Source organism: Lonchura striata, chromosome 18 (assembly GCF_050655825.1).
Source record: "Lonchura striata isolate lonStrDom1 chromosome 18, ASM5065582v1, whole genome shotgun sequence".
NCBI lineage: Eukaryota > Metazoa > Chordata > Aves > Passeriformes > Estrildidae > Lonchura > Lonchura striata.
In genome coordinates this window covers 7,328,854-7,346,454 of record NC_140720.1, presented here as the reverse complement: position 1 = coordinate 7,346,454, position 17,601 = coordinate 7,328,854, and the positions used below count along the sequence as shown (strand labels likewise).

The 17,601-nt window shown below is 45.6% G+C and overlaps 1 protein-coding gene across 10 annotated transcripts in view; it reads right to left on the bottom strand.

The window, feature by feature from the left end:
* Positions 1-14,001: 14,001 nt before the first annotated feature.
* SPAG9 (sperm associated antigen 9) overlaps positions 14,002-17,601 on the bottom strand; it is a 56,154-nt gene continuing 52,554 nt past the window's right edge. For all 10 annotated transcript variants that reach the window (XM_021555104.4, XM_077787367.2, XM_085556791.1 and 7 more), the window contains 3 exons: positions 17,412-17,588; positions 16,900-17,037; positions 14,002-14,776 (listed from right to left, as the gene is read on the bottom strand). In XM_021555104.4, coding sequence (XP_021410779.1) covers positions 14,661-14,776; positions 16,900-17,037; positions 17,412-17,588 — 431 coding nt within the window. In that variant the 3' untranslated portion in view covers positions 14,002-14,660. The remainder of the gene's footprint in view (positions 14,777-16,899; positions 17,038-17,411; positions 17,589-17,601) is intronic.

Sequence of the window (17,601 nt, the reverse complement as noted above, 5' to 3'; positions counted from 1 at the left end):
AAAGGAGCTTTCTAAAAGCTGAAATTTGGGGGCCATTACTTTGCAGAGCAGCTGGGCCTCCCACACTGTCTGGTTTGAAGTGAATCTCTCTCACAGGAACTCTGTGTGCTCAAAGCCCCCACTATCCACAGGCAGAAACATGTGTGTGTGTGTGTGTGTGTGAGTGCTACACACTACCAGCTCACAGGTTCCAGCTAATTAGCAGAAATACCCTGCTATTACACTTGGTCAGTCTGTCAGTCAAGAATTCCATGGTCCTGCCTGATGTCCATCCCAGGATTTCAGCCATCCACTAAAATCAAAGTCCATAGAGGCCCATGGAAGCATCCAGCTGGTGACACCTCACACAAAAGCCCCAGGCTTGGGCTCAGCCCTGGCTGCAGCAGAGACCAGCAGCAGTGGGGATACAGCAGAAAAACAGCACTAAATAAACCCAATCTTAGCACCAAGGTTGATGCAAAAAGCCATAAAAACCTGCAGCAATAAAAAAAGAAAAATGCATGGCAAAAATATTTGGGAAGCAAAAACAAAGTTCAGATGCTGATATGAAGGTGGTTGGTTTGGAAGAGGCTGCCTAAAATTCTCTCTCCTGAAGCCTGCCACTTGTCCTGTCCTAGCAGGATTATGGTTTGCACACACCAGCACACATCAGCTTGCATCCACAGCCCTAAAGTTCTGCTCTCCACAAATCCAAGATGCTGCTACCCCCTGCCCACCCCTGCTACTGTTTCATCTGCCTGTTCCATCCATCACCATCCCACCCCAGCTCCACCCCAGCCTATGTTGCAGGACAAGAAATATAATTCAGTTCAGAAGATTCACTTTGAGGTAAGCAGCTGTCTTGCACCACCTTGGACACGTTTCCCATGTCTCAATTAGCAGAGGGAAAGTGGCAGCACTGATGGTGGAGGTCTGGAAGCCCCTGCTTCACTGCAATTCTGGATTCACATTGACACAGAGAAGGATCATCTCGAGGAACAGATCCTGCAAAAGCTCTTGAAGCACTGCTATGGACATGGAGAGGACTCAGTTCCTGGTGCTCTTCACCTGCTCCCGTCCTGATTGCCTGTACACAGGATTAAGCTGTGACTTTGCTTTAGGGCTGCAGGCTTGGTTTAGTATGGTCAGATGAAAAAAATAGAGGTTGTGAGCCAGTGCTGTCACTCCTGGGTCTGGCAGATGTGGTGGTGGCAGTGACCCCTGTACTGGGGCAATTGCACACACAGGGCAGGATTAGCTGAGTGCCTACAGCACAGACCCACCAAGACTATGACAGTGGCGTTTCCAGATTGCTGCTTTACAAGGAAATGTAAAGCATTTTAACACGGAAATGCCTTGTTATTCCATAAAATAATGGGACAGAACACCCCAGCCTGTCAGTCAGGGCCCAGACTCACAGCCCAGCAGTTCACACACGTCAGCAGGGCTGGTTTAGTTCTCTCCAAAACCCCTTTACCCCTCTGCTTAAATCCCTCTGATGGCCTCCAGGTGAACTCTTGGCCTGCAGAGAGGGAAGGGATTACGCAGAGGGAATGGAGTGATGCTGGTAAAGCAGCAGCTGGGAGAAGCAGCACTGATGAGAGGAAGCCAGACACTGTCTGGGTCTCTGCTGCAGGGGAGGGTTTCCCTATGGATGCCCGTGCTGCGTGCTGCTCTCCAGGGAACTGTGAGTGGCTATTTCTGTCCCCCTGTCAGCAGCCAGGAGTCCTGGGGTGCTCCTCTCCCAGACCTGCTGGTTCCCCCAGGGCCAGGTTTCCTCCCTCTGTCCCATCCAGCTCGCTGGGTCCTTGCCAGAGCCCTGGTGCCAAGGGAGGGGTGACACAACTCCCTGAATGGAGCTGGGAGGGACAGGAGAGGGACTGGGAGTTCTCTGACTCGTGTCCCTGCCACCCTGCTGCTCCCTCACCTCTGGACCATTGTCACAGTGAGCTCATGGGCACTCTATTTCCCCTTCCCCGGGACCCTGTGACTCTGATCAGATAACCCTGGACCCTCCTTCCTGCCCCAACGGGGTTGGCAGAGAACCAGGGAAGCCCACCCTGTCCGAAGTCTGTACAGACCCCTGATATTTCCTGTTCATTCTCTTTTGCCCCGCTCTCCCCTTGGACACCACAGAATAAAGAGAGCTGAACCAACATATATTGGGGTAAGAGCCTCTTTTGGAAATCTTTGCCATCTCCTGATATTCCTCCCCGCACAGCCTAGGATCTCTGGGCTAGCTGATATTCAGGGGGCTGTGCAAGGGGGGGAACATCAGACCACCCCCCTGTACTGGGAGGAGCACCTTGCTGGGGGATCTGCACCAGGGACCTGGCTCACCCTGCTGAGCCTCACCAAGCTCACACCTCAGCGCTGCAAACCACAAAACAAGACTCCCAAACTAACACAACACCCCATTGGTGTCTACTCAGCTGTGCAACAGCTGAGACAGACCCACCACGGGCTGGGTTTCCAGCAGGAGTAGCTGTGCCTGAAGTGCAGGTGCTGCCCTGGGATGGGGCTTTGGTTTGGGGCTCAGCTGCCCCAGCTGTGTGCAGCCCTGGCTGGGTGTCAGCTGCTGGACAACCAAAACTGTTCCTGGCCCCCCACACCAGCAGCTCCTGGCACCTCAGAGCATCTCGCTGTGCTGCCTGCAGACAAAAATACCTCCCCAGCTGCTGCCCACCTGGTGCTGGAGACGAGTTTAGGAAACAGCAATAAGAAACTGAAAATAAAAGGCTGAAAAGAGAGAGATACAGGGCTCATACCAGAAGTGAGATCACTAACAATAGTGGTGATACAATCCATCAGAGCTATAGGACATAATTAAGCACTTGAGTGCACTTTGGACACCAAGCAAGTGCCTCTCCAGTAATAGGAAACTCACAGAGATTTAACAGGAGAGACGGTGTGTCCTGGGCTCCCAGAGACTGCCAAAAATAGAAAATATATGGACAGTGCTCTGGGGGGCTAATGCCAGGCACAGGTGGGCATTGCCCCTCTGCTCTGCTTTAGGCTCCACCACACTCCTTTCACCCCCAGCCATGGAGATGTGGGTTTTTCTAGGGGATGAAACAACCACTCTTGCTGGGAGGCATGGCCACCCCTTGGGGCAGAAGCCCACTGATGTATCCCCAGTAGTTCTAGGAGCTGCTGGGATATGGATGCACCAAAAAGATGCAGGAGCAGCTTGTGTGAGGCTCAGGCACATCAGCCAACATCTCCTTCATGGCAGTTTTGGAAGGAGAAGCCACAGCTCTGAGCCATCTTCCAGTCTGGAGGTGATCCATGCTTGCTGGCCTGCCCCACCCCAGGCAGCTGCATCTTCCATGGGGAGTTCCCAGCCCCTGAGAGGCTGCTTTGACTGCAATCCAAGCTTCTATCCAAACTGCAGTTGGTGCTCGAGTGACTGAAATGAAGGCAATACACCTGGATGTGCCCTTTCCTCACTGATGAAGCCTCAGCTCCACCCCTCCCGACACAGTCGTGCTGTGAGCATGGCAGAGTCCCCCTGGCCAGCCTGGACTGCCCATTCCTGGGCTGCCCTATTTCCCCTGAAAAGCTGTTTTTGTGGCAGTAAACTTCACCAGGGGATGAGCAAGAGAGGCCCATCAGGTTTGGTTCCCTGCTGCTGTGTCCATCCCAGTGCCTGTGGGTCTGTGTCAGTGTCTGGCTGAGTGCCCACGCCAGTGATGTCATGGTCAGCTGAAAGGTGCCTCTCAAGTCAATTTATGCTGCTCTTTAGATCCTGTATAGAATGTCATGCACGAGATTGAGTGGAAAATGTCTTCTTTAGCTCCTCCAGAAGCAGGATTATTTAAGTAAGATGCTATTCCCTAGAAACTTTTGACTCAAGCATTATGACATTGCAATAGAGGAGAAATTAATACCACAACAGCCCCTGGCTTATATATTTTCTCTTCTGGGACCTGGAAAGCTCAGACTGGAATAAGGAAATTTAAAACCAGTTCACTCTAAGAATGAGTGGTACTTAAAACCAGCATGAAATAGAGGAGGATTTTGAAAACAAATACATGGCTTAAACAAACATGATCCTAAAAGAAGTTAAGGCAGCTACAACCCCAGTGCTGCTCCTGCTCGGTGTGTACAGTGTGTGAAGGACACAGCAGCCAGCAGGGGCTGAGACTTAGGAGAACTTCATGGCACAGATTTGAGCAGCAGGAGCACAGCATTGTGCCCAGGAAGAGGAGACTGATGTCCACTGTGTGGCCATGGCCAAGGGTGCCACCCCCAGGGGCATCCCGTGCACCTGCAGCTGCACAGCTAGACTGGGTTTCAGTCAGAAAAGCTTGAAAGGCATCATTTTATTTTCTCTCATTCTCCCTATTTTTGGCTTCAGATTCTTGGATGTCTCCTGCCTACTCCCCAAATATGTGACAAGGAGTAGGTTTGAGATAGTAACAATATTAAAATGAGTCAAAGCACAGATTGAGCTGAAAGTTAGCACTAATGCAGGATAAAAACCTCTCAGCAAAAAATAAGAGTCAGGTAGACAGAGGATCCTCAGGAAAAGACTGGGGAGCAAGGGAGTACTGCAGGCTGAGTGGGGTCCCCAGGGCCACATGGTTTAGGAAATCTCACGAGGATGGTCACACCAGACACTGCTCAGCACTGCCCAGGCTGAACCAAGGAGGAAAAATCCAGAGTGAAATAGGAATCATCCCAAAATACAGGCTATGAGGGGAGATAGCCAGCAAATAAACAAACTCCAAGATATTAAAGGCCAGTAAGATCTTGCATCCTCCACAGCCATAAAACCTGCAGAAATAAAGATGCCACATACTGACACCATTTAAAGGGAGGGCACAATATTGTGTCACCATATGGTGATGTGGCACGGGCCAAGACCCTCAATTACAGTACACACACAGCTGGCAGTCCCTCATTTTTTGTTTATGCCCATCTTTCCTCTGGGGACATCCCCTGGCTTCCTGCAGGGTACATCCTCATGGGATGGGGAGCTTTCCCCAGCAAAGAATTTATGTCAGAAAATCATTAGCTGGCTTATTCCAATCACAAAGTATTTTTACGTTTTTAACCAAAATCTATAAAAATCCAGGAAATGTGGATTTATGGCCTATAAAAGGTTTAGCTTGAACTATGACCTGGTTTATGTAATTTACTACAGAGTAGTGCCTTAGAGTGGACTCCAATTCCAGCACTCCAGTGAGCCCTTTTTGAAGCATTTCTTGTTTTGGGCTCTTCTAGAGCACAGTTGGTCAGTCAAACAGATATGGGAGCTTGGAGGGCAGCTGGGCATTGCCCCATGGCACAGGAGAGCCAGGAAGTGCCAACCTTCAGTTTCTCATGAGGACTGTGCCTGTGCCAAGTTAGAAAACCTTACCCCAGTCTTTTTCCCTGGAAACAAGGTAAACACCTTGTTTCCAGGGAAAAAGACTGGGGTAAGGTTTTCTAACTTCTGGTGGCACTGCTCCTTTCTCACCCCTCTCCATCTCTTTAGGTGCCAGCAAGTCAAAACCTTTGAAGAGATAAATTGAACAGGGGGGTTGTATCCATGTCTTGGCTTGCAGAAGGATCTGCCCTAGGGCTTGGCAATGTTTCTGCTGCAATGCCAGAGCTTGTGGGGGTGACTCTGGAGCTTCTCTTCACCACAGCCCCCCCTGATGCCATTGCTGCCTTGGAGGCTTCCCTGGAGGTTCAGCCCCAGCACAGCCCCACGAAGGAGCAATGTAACACCATGGAATTTGCTGAGTTGGAAGGGACCCACAAGGATCAGCAAAGACCAACTCCTGGTCCTGGCAGGACACCCCAGTAATCCCACTGTTATGCCTGAGAGCATTGTCCAAATGCTCCTGCAGCTCTGGCAGCTTTGGGGTTGTGACCACTGCCTTGGAGCAACTTCATACCCTTGAGAACATGTCTGGGTGACCCATCTCTAGAGTGGAAGGAAGGTTCTGCAGCATCAGTGATTTATTTAGTGATGAGAAGTGATGAGCACTGCCCAAGCAGAGTGTGAGATACACCTAAAAAATGGAATCTGTACAAACAAGAAAGGAAATTGCAGCAGCTGTGGAGCAAAGCTACCATGTCTCTTGTCCAAACACCAAAGCTTCCCTGGAGGAAGGTGTGCTGCACACTGTGCCCTGAGGCCAATATTTGTGTGTAAATCAGCTGGAGCACCAAACACCACCAGCCCTGAAGAACCTCTAGAATTGTGCCAGTCTGATCTGCAGTTCTCCTGAAACATGACTTCCTCAGCTGGCTTTTTTACTCTGATTTTTTCTTCTGGGTATCAGTCTGAGAACAGATCTACTTTTTATCATGGTTAAACACCAGCCCAAAGCAACACTAAGCAGTAAGAAGCACAGTCTAGCTTGGTATCATGCAACCCAGCTAGCTGCTCAAGGCACAGAGAGCCCAGCAAAGTCTGCCTGAACCATAGGAGGAACATGGAAACTGCCTCTCCATCAGCAGGTAAATCCCTGCTACTGCTGCCTCCTTCTGAAAACTCTCCTTATGTCCATTTCACACTTCCTTCACTTTCTTATTTCTGATTTCAGATCACACTTCACACTGTTTGTAAAGCCCAGCTCACAAAACAAGAAGAGTTCAACATCCAAGTGTTGCTGCTGTCAGCCCAGAACACTGCTGGTGGCTCAGCAGAGCTTTGTTAAAGTCTCTTTATCCCTCCAAAATTCTCCTCCATGCTTCCTTTTGAAGGTTTCTGACCCATTTGTGTGATTTCCAGGCTGAGTGAAGTGATGAACCCTCTTTATGCTGCCCCTTTATCTGCTGTCAGCCAAGAGGGACTCCTGTACCTCTAACTCTTCTGATGGACCAGGCCATTTTGGGAACAGGACATTCCAGACCATTTTGCAGGCATTTCAGAGAGATTCTGACCAGCAGAGCCCTGAGCTTCCTGCAAACCAGGACGGCAGCAGAGCCTGGGCTGGAAGAGCTGCAGCTTCCCCACAGCAATCATGGTGTGAACTCCACCTCACCCCCTGCCCAGAGCTCACCCAGCCCTCTGCTCACAGCTTGCTGCAATTCAGCCACAGCTTTGGCCCAGAGGTGACATTTGGGGCTTTATTGCAGATGCAGGTTGCTATGGTGAAATGACTTTCTGAGCACCCTGTAAAGTTCAGAGAAGGATTAAAAGTGCTTCCAAAAGCCACTCATCGACTTGCTGTGCCCGGCTGATGGCAGGTTATCACCCAAAAAGCAGCAAAGCATTTTTCTCACCACCTTTGAATGAATCCTGCTGTTCTCTAGTGCTGGTCCTGCCAGCCAGATGGTGCTAGGATGTTCCCAGTGCCTTCCTTCCCTCTGGAAATGTCCTTCCTCATTTTCTCATCCCACATGTGGAAACCTGCAAGGCAAGGATGGGTACCTTGTGTCTGGTGCTGAGTTTGCAATGCCAAGGTGGGGGGCTGGTCCTGCACCCCCTGAACCTCTGAGCTTGGGCCTGGCTGAGCTTCCATCCTTCCTTCCTCCCTCCCTTCCTTCCTTCTCAGGGGGATGAGACACAAGCACATCTGCATGGGGCAGGAGAGCTGTTTTAGCTCCAGAGCACCCACACAGTGTTTATGTGCAAGTGAGTCAACCGGACTCTGATGGGTTTGTGGATGCTGCACAATTCACCTCTCTCTTATCTCAGGGATTTTCATTACCTTTTGGGCAATTTTGACAAGGATTCAATTTTCCCCACCCACCCACACATCCTGCTGCTCTCTCATTGAACACATCAATCAGCAGCCAAAAAAGTCCTCAGCACCTTTTCTCCCCTGGATTCAGCCTCCCTCATCAGCCTTTAACATTTCCTTGGGCCTGAAAAGACTGAAACACTTCACACCTGATCCATGTGCTGCTCATCCCACTGATATCTCTGTGCCATCCCAGGAGCAGAATCCAAATGCCCCAAGCAGGGACAGAGCCATGTGTAGCACCTGCAACCCTGCAGGAGCACCCATGCAGGGGCAGAACAAGTGTAAAATTTTCTATCATTCTCATCCAGAGTATCCATAATATTTCAGAGGTATTCCAGCTGCCTTTGCAAACCAGTGAGCTCTCAGATTTCCTGATTTTTAGTCCTGCTGGGATACAGGCAGCTGCACAATTTTCCATCAGTCCAGTTGTTTCCACAAGGTAGAAGCTGATTCATCCAGCCTGGAGACACAGCAGGATGCAGGGTGACCTGTGGGACACCTCCCCACACTCCCACTCCCTCATCCAGGTGTTGCTTTCAGCACCAGCCAGGCCAGCAGGACGTGAGCTCTGACCCAGGGCTGCACCATCAGCTCTCCTTTTTACTTGAACTCCAAGTAAACAGCAGCCAAATTTAATTTGAAAGGGAGACCCTGTGTGTGCAGAGCAGCTTTGGGAAGGTCTGACCCTGGGAGGAAGCAATGATTTGCTGCCACAAAGGGCCTGGCTGGTGGCTGCTCCATCCCTGCCAGCCCTGAGCCAGGGCAGGGCCTCAGGGACACTGGGACATTGATCCCACCTCAGGCCCGTGTGCCGAAAGGTGGAAGTGAAAAGCAGATGTGGTGTCTGGGAAAGGTTCCAACATGAGTTTTTGGTTTGTTTTTTTTTTTCCCTTTTCCTCTTCATTTAAGCTCCAAATCTGAGACAGCCTAAAAGGCCCCTGGGCACAGCAACATTCAGGAGCAGGAGATGGCAGCACCTCCCAAACGTGCCCCAGCCCCTGGGCACTGGAGGGAGGCAGGGGAAGGTCTGAGGTGGGTGTGAGGAGCATCAGCCCCCTCAGCCCTGCAGCCCCACCTGCTGCTGCCTCATGAGTTCAGAACATTCTCAGGCACAGAATGAAGGGGTACTTTAACAACATTCTACCTGCAAACTGGAACAGAACTTCTCTGAACGCTGGAGAAGCAGCAGGAAGAGGAGTGCTGGGGAGCTCAGCCCTTGCAGTGCAGAGATGAAACCTCATCTCCCCCACCCTGTCTGGCTCCCTCCCAGTGCCCAGCAGGACCTCTGTCTAATAAAGGAAAAGCTTTCCCTTCCCCGAGTGTTCAGTGAATTGGACTGGAGGTCCCAGCTCCAGAGCAGACAAAGGCAAATCCCAACTGGAGCACTTGCAGGGGTGAGGGCAGGGGAGCATCTCCTGAACCCTGAGTGACCAAGTGCCTGGACTCCTCTGTCCTGCCTCAGACACAACAGCTTCACCTGGGAGAGCTGCTTCAGGGAACCTGAGGCTTGGCTGCTGGAGGAAGGCTGGGAGAAGGGAATCCTCCAGCAGAATGAGTTTTCTCTCGGGCTCCACACTGTGTTTCAGTTGTAAGAGCACCATCTTGTGTCACAACTGACTGCTCCTGCTGCTGGCCACAAGCTCAGTGTAATAAGCACCAATCCACATCTCTTCCCATCAGCTCCCTTCCCACCATCATCTGAAGTGTTTTAAAAAGCAGGAAACTATTTGCACTCAAAATAGGTTTTTTTGAAAGGAGTATAACCACACAGATTCAGTGAGTCCTGCAGGCCCTGCCAGGAGCTACTGTGGTCCCTGGCCAGAGGCCCCTCACAGCTTGTTGTACAGTAGAAATAAGGGGCACTTGTGCATCAGACATCACCACCATGCCCAATACCAGCTCCAGACTGTACTGCTCAGACAGGACACTTAAAATGGGAGGTGAAGGCAAAAAGAATCCAAATTTTTGGTTTACTATTTATTCCGTTGTAGAAAAACGGAGTCTCCCTCAGAAAAAAATAAAAAGTGTTTTTCAATAAAAGCATTCACATTAAGAAAGTTTAACAGTGTGTGTATTCTGCCTTGACACCTCTTTGTGTAGGAGACTGATACAACTGAGAGAATTTCTTAGAAATTTGCCTCAGAAACAGTGAGTGTTTTTCCCATGATTCCATGTCCAGTGCAGACAGGTTTGTTATTTCCAATGGCTTCAAACTTCAGTCTCCAAACAGCAGTTGTAACTCCTTAGTTCAGAACTCTGTTCTCTTATCTCTCTCTACACCAGGTCTGGAAATCTCAATTACTTACGCACAGACCTGGGGGGCTCCAGGGCTGCTGGAAGAGCTGAAACACTTCCAGAGTGAAAATTTATGATGTTTCTTCCCATGTAATAAAGACACATTCTGCTTTAGCACAGTACAGTGTGTGTGACCTGCCTGGGAACTGATACGGCCCCAGAAGCATCACTGTAAGGAAAGGGAAATGTATCAGGACATATGTTCTGGAGAGTAAAAAATCTTCCACGAAAACTCCACTAACTAAGCAAAAATTATGGTGGGTTTGTTCAGCACCAGGTTTATAAAGCTTCAAGGTGGTACAACAGTGGTAACAGGACATTTACAGCAGTGGTAACAGGTGGTTCTCGTCCATGGATGATTCCAGTGTTTGCACATGCATTTGTGCAAACAAATCCAAAGCATTTTTGTTCTGGAAGTTTTAAACAAGTTCACGTGGGGCCTTCACCAGTGCCCAAGGGCAGCAGCAGCACCTGCAGTGGCACTCACGGCGAGGGCAGGGGCCCTTTGTGTCCCCAGCACAACTTTCTGCACCCAGTGGGGCTCCCCCAGTCCCTGGGAACAGCCAGGAGTTCTTAGGGACACTCCTGACACACTGATCAGGACACACAGCTGGGACAAATGTGCTTAGAAAGGGGCAGGTGAGCTGGGAAAACCTGAAACCCTGGCTCTGGCCAAGTATTTTGTTTCTGCAGTCACCATGTCCTCATTCTTCTGCCTTAAAAACTTCCTCTGCTGAGCAGGAAGTAACCAGTGAGTATTTGAGCTCTGGCGAGTCTCTGCTAAAACAATTTCAAAACTAAATCTCAGTGTCAGCACCTATTTCATCTGATATAATCTATTTAATCTGAGCTGCATTAAGCAGGTCTCCTCCAGATCTGTATCTTAAAGACAGGCACAGACATCATAGCTTTTCTTCACAGCTTTGGTCTGGGACCACTACGAGAGTGCAGGATAACACCAGTCCTGGACTGACTCAAACACATAATTGATAATGACAATATTTGGCATTAGTGTAAAATCCCAAAAATTGTGTCTTCTGATAGCACCAAAACTCGGCAAAATTAACATGAGATTACAAAGAACACACTGACCCAATGCATGTTTCATATACATATTTATATATATTTCATGTACAAAGTTACATTCTGAACCTCATGGATTCAATAATAGAAATAAATACTGAAATAACTACACTGCTATATGAGCTCTTCTGCTCACAGAAAAGAAGCCTCAAGTTTTAACAGACAGCAAGTTTAACGCTGTAGAATCCATCTCAGATTACAGAGGCAAGTAAAATTCAGCATAAAGTGTCCAACAGACAAAACTTTCAAAAATTACAGAACATAAAATGTTTAAAATATATGTTTAAAAGATTGAGAAATGTGCATCAACAAAATTAATAAAGGAAACTTAATCTTGTTAGAGGGTGGGAGAGACATTTAGTGTATAGAAAAATGCTTTGAGGTGCAATATAGGTTGTTACAATATGGCATAACCCTGTTAGAAAAGAACATTTAATTTCCCTAAAGAAGAACTGTATTTGAGTTTACCATGTCTCGTTTTACAGAGCGAGGCCTTCACAAGGCCCACCTCAACAGGGCCATTTACAGAGTGCTAAGTCAGGTTTAATCCTTTGGTAACTTTTATAATACTCACATGGAAATAAATATTCAGTTACACAGCATTTTTTTAAAGACATACGTTCTTTAGAACAGTTAGTATAATAAAACAGATTAAAGATTTGTTTATTACTAAGGCAGCCTATGATAAAGTGTCTACGCTCTGTCAGCTCGATCCTATCCAGCCCAGGAAGACCTTCCCAAGGAATGGACAATGCAGCCTCACCTTCACCATGCAAACACCCCTACCCAGGCAAGTCATGTGCTGCATATTTTGTGCTCAAAACGTTTCCAAACTATTAACAAGCTGTAGATATCAAGAGATTAGCTCCTATTTATATGATGCTTTAATCACGAGTGTAATGCATAAACACATTCTTGAGACAGAGTTGGGGGTGTATTGTCATCACAGTGTCTGGGGTTTGCGTGCTTTATTCACCTTTCAAAGTGACCTCAAGGGGAGTTTATACAGCCCAGCACGCTGTGATGGCAACAGGGACCCAGTTAATCTACTGTACCTTAGGACAGGGGATAAAGTTTTTAAATGAGAAATAGAGAGAAGTGCACATGCCTTTATCTACACCCATAGTGCAACACAGGTCAACAACTATCTGTTTAAAACCCTTCCGTTTTTGGACAGAAGCAATCCATCATTCTCTGAAATATCTGCAAGGACTGGCCCACTCAGGTGACTACAATGGCACGGTGGGCCAGCTCCATTTGGCAAAAGACCAGGTACACACTTGCCAGGTTGCACTGCTCCAGCTGGAGCAGAAATGTCACTCAGAGAAAACAGCTTGTCTTTAATAACAAATTAAATCCTACAAAGAACCAAGGAACAGAATTGTGCGCTTTTTCTTCTGAGAACATGAGACTGTGACAATCAACTAGTGAGTAAAAAACTTTGGAGATTGTGTTTTCCAAAGAGAGAGAGAAAAAAAAAAAATTCAAGAAAATGGCAGGAAAAGCAATGAAACTGCACCACTCACAGTGAAGATTCTACACAACAGTAGATGTTTAGACAGCATTTTTCTTAAGACATCCTGTCCCATTAGTTAATTCAGATGTGCTTCATATTCAGCATACATGCCTATAAGTTTTAAATAGGTCTAAGAGTGTTAACTCAGGTTACTTTTGTATAATTGGTATTTGTATAATTTTTAATCAACTTCCAGACTTCATATTTAAGCCCAAGTACTTTAAGAGTGACATTCAAGATGAATATGGAAAGCAAATTATGAACAACATGCTCTCATTGCTTTTGGCATTCTGAAGAAAAAAATACTACCAAGATATTAAACATCTTTAATAAGGTTTTTTACTACATAGTTCATGTCCTAAATACATATTTACGAGAGGAACAGCTGTGTACAAAATACATTGCTTAAAAAGTATTTATACATATAAATCTAACCAATAGACCTGAATGGAGATTTTCTGGTTTATCAGCTATGATATGCATTTGAAAAAGCTGCCTAAATATATATTTACACAATAGACCTCAGCTAAATGTGTTAATTTAAAAAATTAAGAAAATATATAAACACATGTTTGCCTGATAGACCAGAACTGCTCCTATTGCATAAAAATGTTTAGGCAGTTTTAGAAAAGTGTTTCTATATTTACTCATCTGAAACTGTTCAGTTCTCTCACATAATCAAGTTACTAAATTTCTCTGCTAATCTGAACAGCTCCAGCCTTTTAGGGGTAAATGCTGGATGTTTATTAAAACCCTTCAAAACTTTCACTTTCCAGAGACTAAATTAAAGAGCAAATGTGGGTTTTTAAATCTTCTGAAGTACAGAAATCATGAAGCGTTTAACTTAGGTCTGATACTAATGCAGAAATTTCAATGTAAAAGGAAGACAGTCTTAAACTCACATTTATGGTTAAAAAAAAGATGGTGAGTAGACAGAATGTCAGCCTAATAGTAGTGTACTGATTTCTGGTAATTTTTTTTGTCATGTTACCTGATAATATTGTTGCTGAATTATTTATTTTTTTTAACTAAATTGGGGTATGGAGCTACCAAAAAAGTACATTTTGTACCTAATTATCTGGAATTACACTTCCTTTTATGCCTGAGGCATCACCTTTACAATCTCACTCGTGCAGAATGTAGATTTTTCCTGTACACTCTCAGTCTTTTCTCGTGATCTAATTGAGGTCTCCAACATTCACACATATAGTGCCTTATGAGTTTGACCAGTTAGGCAGAGAAGATCATTCTAAGTGCTTAGGACATAAGGAGTTAAAATAACAAAACATATCCCCTGTTTGAGAATTTTACTGTTATTTTCCAATTTATATCAACCTAAGAATACCATTTGGAAACAGAGTTGACCCATGTCAGGGAGATGGAAAACCATTATGCTCAAAATTGCTCATTACTGAGGGCAGCAGCTCTCAAACTTTAAGGTTCAATAGTGAAAATACAATTTTATTTAAATATTTTCATTTTAATTCCTATACAGCCTCCTCTTTCCCCCAACAAATTCTGCAGAATGTAACAAATTAAACCGTGTACACTGGATGAGCAAGATTTTCCAGGTTTGAAAACAAAAGCTGAAATATACAGTTTGCTTTAGCCCAAAAACTGAGTATTTGGATGAGTCTTAATAATGCATCTTCTAATTTGTCCATTTTTTTCATACTCTGGGAATAACTTTGCTGTTTTACCCAATGCATTATACAGTGAAATGAAGCTCAGTTGGAACAAAGCTGAACTCAAGTGAGACTACCAAAGAAGTGAACACATGAGATTGCTGTGGTACAGTAAAACTGTATCAGCTGCTCACTGTGGTGTGCACACCAGCTGGAGAAACATCTGATTTCCTCACACTGTTCCATTTAACACGGGTGCAGTAAAACAGCACAAGCAAATTCCTGTATAGCTAAAGGTATGACAGGTTTCAATATAAAGTTAAACAGCAAAGAAATGCTTCAACATCATGTTCAAAACATCATGTTGTGAAACAGGTTCACAAAAAAAAAAAAAAAAACATGCAGAAGCATTTTTTTTTTTCTTCCCCCCCACCCCCCCGCCGTTTTTAAGGTCTCCAACTGCATCCTACAGTCTCACTCACTGCCACACATGACCTGCCACACTATCAAGTGACTCCTCTCAGCTTTGGCTACAGAAGGTTCAAGTGGTAGAGCTTCTCCCAGGAGTTCAGATTCTCCTCCTTCATCACCTGGAACAAAACACCTTTGGTTGAGGCAGCCAATAACCAGAACAGCATCAACACCACATGCAGCAAGACAAGAAAAACACTAAAAAGACAGTGTTGCCATATGCTGATATAAAAACATATTAAAGTCTGTGACTGTAAACAGAGTGTATTGCATAATTATCTCAGAGCCCAGCATTCTGCTGGCGATATTCTTTACTCCTAGCCCAAAATAATGGCAGTTTCATAAGTATCCATATTCTGCATGTTTCATTACTTATAACTCTTTAATGTAGAGAAACCTAATCTGCAAACTACCAGGCAAACATAGAGATGGTTTTGCATTAGAAAGTGTTCTGGGACAAACCCAAGCATATAAAGGCCCGGGAACAAGAGCTGTACTTGAGCACATGTGAGACAACACAACATTCATGTCTATGGTCAACGCTCCCCACTCTTTCCTCCTGTTCCAGTTATTCCAGATTGTCACAACTCTGCCCACAGTGACAAAGACAGCCTTGAGCATATTCTCCATTATTGCTCTTCAAAAAGAAGAGCAATTTTGAAGCTGCACCTGAACTCTGGGTGACAGGAGCTGACTGGGACCATCAATCCAGGAGGTCACTTTAATCAGAGGAAACAGGAACTGACCTACACCTTCAGGAAGGTGTCAAATCAAATTTTGGCTTGTGTTCTGGTTAGACTCCTTTGGAGGGCTGAGGGAACTAAGCACAGACCAAACCCCCAGAGTTTGCTGGGCTCATGTGGCACTGGCTGGGCTAAGGCAGCACTGGCACTCAGCTCATGGCTTTGCCATCATGCCACAGGGACAGCAAAACAAGCATTTGGAATGTGGCTGTTCCAGCTGCCCTGAGTGACTGCAGCACTTGAGCCCTCGCTGCACTGTGGCACAGAACTGTCTCCAGTCCTGTCTCCCACAGAAATCCATCACAGCCACCCCAGGAACCTGCTTGTCACTGATTACTGGGATGACAGGATTTGGGCTGGCCTTCCTGGGTTTTCCTTTGTAATGGTTTATGTGGGTTGTTTTGCTGTTTGGTTGGTTTTGAAAGACTACAGACAGATTTAGGCAAAGGTCAAAAGCAGGTCTAAAGAGTTGTGACAACTTTTTATACACTTTTTGTCAAGGTCTCTACAGAATCACAACAGCTTTCACTTTATTTCCTCAAAGAGTTCAATTAAAAAGAAGACAGATGTTTACACAATAAATCTTTTATGGGCTGGATCATGCAAAAGTGCTATCCAAGAAAAGCAGTGATCAAATATGATGGGCATGCAGAGATAAGTGATCTACTTTATTCTTTCCCACTCAAAAAATAGTAACTTTTACACTGAGCATTCTTCACTTAACATGACTTGTTTTCAGTCAGTCTGCCTATTTAAGTAACTAAGGACATGTTTTCCAGTTTGAGACAGAAGATTAACCTGCCAAAGAAGGACTGAAAGCATAAATAGGAAGGTGGTACATGACTCCAAAGCAGAGTTTCAAATAAACCTTACACAGTCATCCCTGTTACAGATGAGTAATGAGATGGTTGGCTCTCACAATTAAGGAGTAAATGTTATGTATAAGTTAAGAGAAGTTTTGTAGATGTATAGTTATGTTACTGTAATATGTTCTCCCCCTTGCATTGTTAGCCCAAGATGGCCTTGGTAGTTGGGGCATTTGGGGAGGGTCAGCTTGTTACTACCTGACCTCCAATCAAGATGTAAGAAAATGAACTCCACAATGAAGGAGTTGACTGATAGGACTTTGGGAGGGGCTAGAGGTACAAAAGGCAGAGCATCCATTTTGTAGACAAGCACATGATTGTTGAGTCCTTTGCTCCCAGCACTGTATTTTTTTCTTATTTAGTCTTTTTGTTGTATTTTTGTTAAGGTTTAATAAACCTTTGAAATTTTAAAAGTGAGCATCGTCTCTCATATCCCAAAGGTCATGGTTTATTGGGAGGAGGAAAAGCTGAAGGTGTGTGACAGAATAAAAATACTTCCACTCCTGCAACGTATGGTAAAGACTGTATATACTGACCACACAAATGCACTCACTGCAATTACAGAAGCAGTTCTTATCTGGTTAAAAACCTTTCAGTATGCAGTATGACTCATTTAAAGCTCAGATTTCTTACCCATTCTGAAGTCAATGTATCCTTCTCCACCGCTTATCACCAACATTGATTTTAAGGGACTCTGGTTGAAGGACTCCTGGGCTTGTTTATCAGCTGTTAGATCTGTTCCACCACTACTCTGAGGGCAAACAACCTGACCTGGGTGAAAAATAGAACACTTTCTTATGCCTTATCTCAGAGTAAAACCTTCTGTGCTTGATCAGTAGATGACAATGACTAAAGCAGTTGAGTGCCTTCTTAACAGACAAGTTAAGAAGGTCTCAGCACAGCACCTTTTTCACAGAAGGAAGCAAAGTCCTTGCTTGTGATCAAGCCCTTTTCCTCCCATTAAACAGGGCTGTACTTAGCAATCAGACAAGTCTTGTCATTAAAATACAATACATTCTGAGAGTTCTCTTACTATCTTTGCCTAAACACTTCATTTAACTAAGTGAATGAAGGAAAAAAACAACAATAAACAAAAAGCCCAAACAAAAAAACCACCTCTTTTGAAGGCAGTAACAGAACCTCACCTGGTACTGCAACAAAGAATTTCACAGCATCCCTGTGGCCGTGGAAGCAGAGCTGTGCATGTGCCATGGAACAGTAGGGGATGAAGGTCCCTGGAGTCACTTTGTCACTGTGCTCATCTCCATACACACGGATCACGCTCCCCGGACGGTTTCCAGAGCCTGCTGCTGATTTATTGGCTGTAAAAGAAGA